Here is a 5,757-nt window from a genome sequence, read left to right as displayed (position 1 = left end):
ATTGTGCCACACTAACAAACTTGTTACATCTCACCTATAAACATGAGTCTCTCTATTTCAATTCTCACCTATTAATTCTATTTCATGGTTAAATTGTTTGCCTCAAGGTTTAAGAACTTGGAATCAGATATGGGATCAACCTCCATCAATTTAAATTTCATTTCAATATTTCCATAGACCCTATAGGCAAAGAATGGTGTTAATTGAAATTGGCATCAATCGGTTTTGATTTGAATTGGTCAATTTCAATCCAATTTTTTAACGAATATGGATATTTTAGAATACTTATTTCGGTAAATACATTCAACCAACCCCAATCTCTTTACCAATTAACATCCTAAAAGATTTAGTAGTATTTTTATCACTTAGTTTTCAATTTTTTGGGAATATATTAATCGATGAGCTAGTAGTTGTTGTTCTTGTTTCTTTAGTAACTTCGTTGACACAATTAAATTACCCAAATTATACTGTTGAAGATCATAAAGGAAGACCATGATATCCAAATGGTAATGCAAATCAGGCATTTCATGTGTGCTGCCTAGTAGATCAAGACCATCAAATGTAGTTGTAACTTCAAGATTTAAGGTGACTTGCTATGAATGCATTAATTTGGTTTTATAAATTAAGTCCTCAATCAAAATAATCATTCTAAATCTGAAATTTCCCTTTACTATCTTGGAAATTGAAAGCTTGGAGGATTGGTGCTCACAACATTTTTCCTATTATTAAAAAAATAATAATAATAATAAATAAATAAATAAAAACAGAGAGAAAGAAAGAAAGGGAGATTAGTAAATCTCTACACTTCTACCAAGATGCTTTGGTGTTAAGAATCACTTTGACAATACATTTGAAGTTTTGCATTTCTACCAAAAACAGAAGACAAAAGTTATGCATGTTGATCTTTTATAGTTATGTTCACCCTTTATATGGAGATTGAATTTATGGAAGTGGATAGCGTCCTATTTGATATCTCTAGAGGTTGAAACTGCTTTTAGCTTCCCACTTAGCTTTTCCTTTGATGACTATCCTTTCTACAAGAGAATAGAAAATAAAATAAATGAAAACAAATTTACCACATATCTTATTCCTTGTTCCTTAATTTATTTCATTGCTTAGTATGATTATGTTGGCACCTTAGAAAATTTCAGATGAAGGTTACTATACTCTTTGACCTTTGACATGATTTTTTTAAAAAGGGATCTTTATAGAAGAAATGAAAAATAAAATAAAATAAAAAATATCAGTTTTTTTTTAATTAAATATTATGTCAAAATAGTCTGCAGTGAAGCGGTGAGGTGCATTGAGCATCCAACGGCTGGGGTGCATGGTCAGATTCTCCCAACCGTTGGATGCTCACTGCACTTCACCGCTCACTGTGGACAATTTGGACTCCTTCATCTCTTCGCTAATGATGATGTGACTCTATGATTAGTCCTTGGTTCATCATTAATTTTCACACCCTTATTGTTTATAGTCTAAAATATTCTTCTCCAATCCAATAAGAAGATAAATAAGGTGGATGAAAGATTCTCTCCTTAACATGTGAGAATGAGAAACTAGATTTTTTCGGTGCAGATTTAACAGTTAATTACGTGGCTCATCATTATTGGGAGTTGCAACCAAATTTTGTGGTCCCACAATGCACAAACATTTCCAACTTCTTAGTTATTAATCATAGATGGTTGTCCTATTGAATGGCATTGACCCACTGGCTCACCAAAACTTGTCCAACATCTGCCAAATGCCAAGAAAGTAATGTACTTTGGGCCTGGACCAGTAGGAACTCCTTCTAGTCCAGGGATCTTGGGCCCCATAAGTGGTACATGTGTCTCATATACAGTGGATCCTGTGGGTCCACATGATCCTCTCTGTATAAGACAAGTGTCCCTCATCAGAACCCCACACCAGTTTAGGTCCATTAGCCTTATTGCAGTGATTTTCTCTTCTGTCAAGATCCCATAAAATTTATAGTTGGTTGGCCACCAAGAAAGAATCAATAACCAGTACTAGAGATTTGAGGACAGATCACCTTATCACTACCTCTTCCTTGGGAATTGCTAGTGCAGTGCATGTGCCTATGTGGGTTGGTAGACTGTATATCACAGTTTTCTGCACAGCATGTGATAAGAGTATCATCCATGGCAACCCAATTAAAATGCAGGAAATAGCATCCTAAGGGTATTTCAGTCATAAAGATGTGATACACTTAGAACCAGTACTCCTCCAGGATTCCCCCTCCCATGAAATGAAAGTTATTTAAAATCAATGGCTTGCAGGCCAAGGTTTTTTCCAGTCTGTGATCTTACAAAGCTGTCTTGTTATTAAAGAAGAATAAGAAGAAGAAGAAGAAGAAGAAGAGAAAGAGAAGAGAACAAAAGTAAAGAAGCCAGGCAAGGTTGGCCCCAAGGAACTTCATATTTCAAAGCCCACTGAGCATTTCCAACTGTAAAACCCACCCTGCTCCCTTAAGTTGAGTACACATTGTCATGCTAGGTTTGTGTCCTTAGGTCTTTCTGAATTTAAAGAGGCTACCATATCTTTAATCTTGATAGTTTTACTGGGATGATGAGAGACACATCTTATACATTAATAAATGGTTTTGATAGCTAGAGTAGACCCAGTAGGTCCACACTCCACCCCATAGACCCCAACTGAAAACCTCAACTTGGGAATTTATAGCAATGGGAATTTCTTTTAGGTAAGACTATATATGCTCTACAAAGATGGGGAGCTTCCAAAGTAAGGCATCTTGGATAACACAAATGCCTAGGGCTACTTTCTTTCTCTCTCCCAGTTAATTTGTTGTAATTCGATCCTGTTTGTTTCGTTGTAAAAATTTTTATGTAAATGATATTTTATCTAAAAATTATCCTCCAGGTAAAGTTTTTATAATTTTCTAACATTTTTTTTTTTTTACGTTTATATTAAAACAAACTGCGAAAAAAACCTATTTATAGAAAAAATATATTTTTTTCCACTCTTGAAAATAGAGTTTGTTGTAGCCTATGGAAAGTAGAAACAATGTTATCGTGATTTTCATGTAACTAATTAATATAACAAAAAATACTCACCATGAAAAAACCATGATTGGAGTACCCTTTATGAAGGGCTGTCGGATGAGAATCTTTCTAGCTAGCCAATCATTGAACGTTGGTCTTACTAGTAATTTATTATAAGAGTTTGTACGCTATTGTTGAATATTCTTATCCATAGATAGATAATTAATACCACCTATATAGGGAATTGTATGGTGTACAATAACCTACTTCAGCTATATCAATATTTAACAATAGATTTACTTAAATTCTACTTGCCAATTCTAATTTGTGCATGTACAAGATTCTCTCTTTTAGAGTTGGACCTAACCAAATGAAACTGATAATAGACCACAAAGAACTATGTGCATGCATAGCTATCATTATTTATAACCCTAGTTGGCATCTTCTTCCACAAACCCTTCTGATGTTACTTGTTAACTTTTTCACTTTTTGCCCTTTTTGGTGTGATGCAACATTACTTGCAAGTTTGATGAATTGATAACTATTAGTTTGATAACTTTTTGAAGAATGGATAACTACTAACCCTAATATTCAAGGGAAAAACTAACCTAAAACAAAAGGATATAACTACCTTGTACCTAAACCGTTTTTGCTTGAGCTTAGCTGTTGGAACTAATCAAACAAATGTCATTAGTCCAAAGAAGCTAGTAATCATTTATATTTTACCCTGATTGATATATTACTTGTTATAACTCGTGTTTGCTTGTATAACATGATACCTCTCTCTCTCTCTCTGTGAAAAATTACAGAGAAAGTGGGAGATTCCTTACAGCTAGAAAGAGATGTGCAATGATTGGTCTTTTTCATGGTGACTACATTCTTCTATTACCTTCCTTATCCACCACTCCAACTTGGGAAGAAGTATCAGGTCTGAACAAGTAACAAAGTAATCAAGGGAGAGGTGGGGTGATGAGGGGGTGGGGCAAGGGCTCAATTTAGCACTAGTTGCAGTCTTCCACAATACAATAAACAGTTACACATATCACCTCCCCCTTCATCATCAAAATTACCTTTTGTTTCTCATTCTCATTAAGCCATTATTAACATAAAATATCAATCCCAAACAAAGACTAAGAGCTTCCAATTAATATAAAAATGGAGTTCAAGAAAAGCATGTCATCGTCACCCTCGTGCTCACTAGTTGGCAAAAGTGATGCCTCTTGCAAAAGGTTGTAAGGCAGAGCCCAATCTCTCCATGTTCTCACTTCCCCTACCTGCCCCCACCTTCCCTTTTATAAACCTCTCCTTCCCTTCTTCATCCTCTTCATTGCCATTCCTCTCTCATCTCAACTCTATTTCCTCAATCCTCACTTGTCTCCTACTCCATAGTTTTCTCTTGCACCCAAACTTCCTTCATTTTGATATAGACATACACACAATGTGCAGCTCCAAGGCTAAAACATGCCCGGCTGTTGATGGCAATCCAGTTGTGGATGGCCGTCCAGTCCTCCAACCGACTAGTAACCGTGTTCCGACCTTGGAACGGCGTAATTCACTCAAGAAGGCCTCCCCAAAGTCTCCGGCACCGCCTCCGGTGACTCTTACCACCACCACTACTAGAACCAAGACTTCATCATCCCCTCCTATTTCTCCCAAGCCCAAGTCTCCTAGACCCCTAGTGCACACTAGAGGGAATGATCCAAATGGGCTGAACTCAAGCATTGACAGGGCATCATCAACACCTCCATGTGCACCCAAGCCTGCAACCTTAGAGAGGAAGAAGTCAAAGAAATTCTCAGTTGGTGCAATTGCTCCTCATCCTATTGAGCAGTCATGTGCATTGAATTATCCTTCTTACTTGCTACTCGAATCTCCCGGAAGCATAGCTGCGGCGAGGAGGGAGCAAGTGACAATTCAACAAGCTCAGAGAAAGATGAAAATTGCCCATTATGGAAGATCGAAGTCAGCCAAGTTTGAAGGCAAGGTGGGAAACTTTGATTCTTCTCCAAATACTACCACTAAAGAAGAGAAGAGATGTAGCTTTATAACATCTAATTCAGGTATGGAGATATCACTTCTACTGAGTTACAGATAATTTAGAGAATGGTGTCACTGAATATTTATGGTGTTGATCAGATCCTCTTTATGTTACTTACCATGATGAGGAATGGGGAGTTCCTGTCCATGATGACAAGTGAGTCTCTCTCTCTCTCTCTCTCTCTCTCTCTCTCTCTCTCTCTCTCTCTTTGTGGGCATGGGGGCTTATCAGTTTGATTTGTGTAGGCTGCTGTTTGAACTATTAGTATTAAGTGGAGCACAAGTTGGATCAGATTGGACTTCAATCTTGAAGAAACGCCAAGATTTCAGGTGGGTTTCCCTTAAAAGCTAGGAAATCAGTTTCTGTTACTTCTGTTTTGACTCTTGTGAGGAAGAAGATAACAGATTAATGTGTTAAGGTTTTTGTTTTTACAGGGAAGCTTTTGCAGGATTTGAAGCAGAGATTGTCGCCAATTTCACTGAGAGACAAATTACATCTATCACTGCCGATTACTGCATTGATTTAACCAGAATTCGAGGTGTTGTGGACAATGCTAACCGTATTCTTGAGGTAAAAAAAAAAAAACCCTTTTCTATCTTTTCTTTCTTCTCCCTTTGATCATTCTAGTTTTCTGGATCAACTAAACTATGATTTATCTTTTGCCACAGTTAATGTGAGAGAAAAAAAAAAGGGAGGGCCGGGGGGGGGGGGGGGGGG

General features: G+C 37.0%; 1 protein-coding gene across 1 annotated transcript in view; it reads left to right on the top strand.

Moving 5' to 3' along the window:
• Positions 1 to 4,305: 4,305 nt before the first annotated feature.
• The window catches only part of LOC122058894, a 2,845-nt gene continuing 1,393 nt past the window's right edge, over positions 4,306 to 5,757 (top strand). Inside the window, exons 1-4 of the mRNA XM_042621598.1 lie at positions 4,306 to 5,062; positions 5,139 to 5,196; positions 5,286 to 5,369; positions 5,475 to 5,610. Coding sequence (XP_042477532.1) covers positions 4,441 to 5,062; positions 5,139 to 5,196; positions 5,286 to 5,369; positions 5,475 to 5,610 — 900 coding nt within the window. The 5' untranslated portion in view covers positions 4,306 to 4,440. The remainder of the gene's footprint in view (positions 5,063 to 5,138; positions 5,197 to 5,285; positions 5,370 to 5,474; positions 5,611 to 5,757) is intronic.

Source organism: Macadamia integrifolia, chromosome 13 (assembly GCF_013358625.1).
Source record: "Macadamia integrifolia cultivar HAES 741 chromosome 13, SCU_Mint_v3, whole genome shotgun sequence".
Taxonomy (NCBI): domain Eukaryota; kingdom Viridiplantae; phylum Streptophyta; class Magnoliopsida; order Proteales; family Proteaceae; genus Macadamia; species Macadamia integrifolia.
Note: the sequence above shows the minus strand (reverse complement) of the source record. Positions and strands in the feature narration are given on the sequence as shown.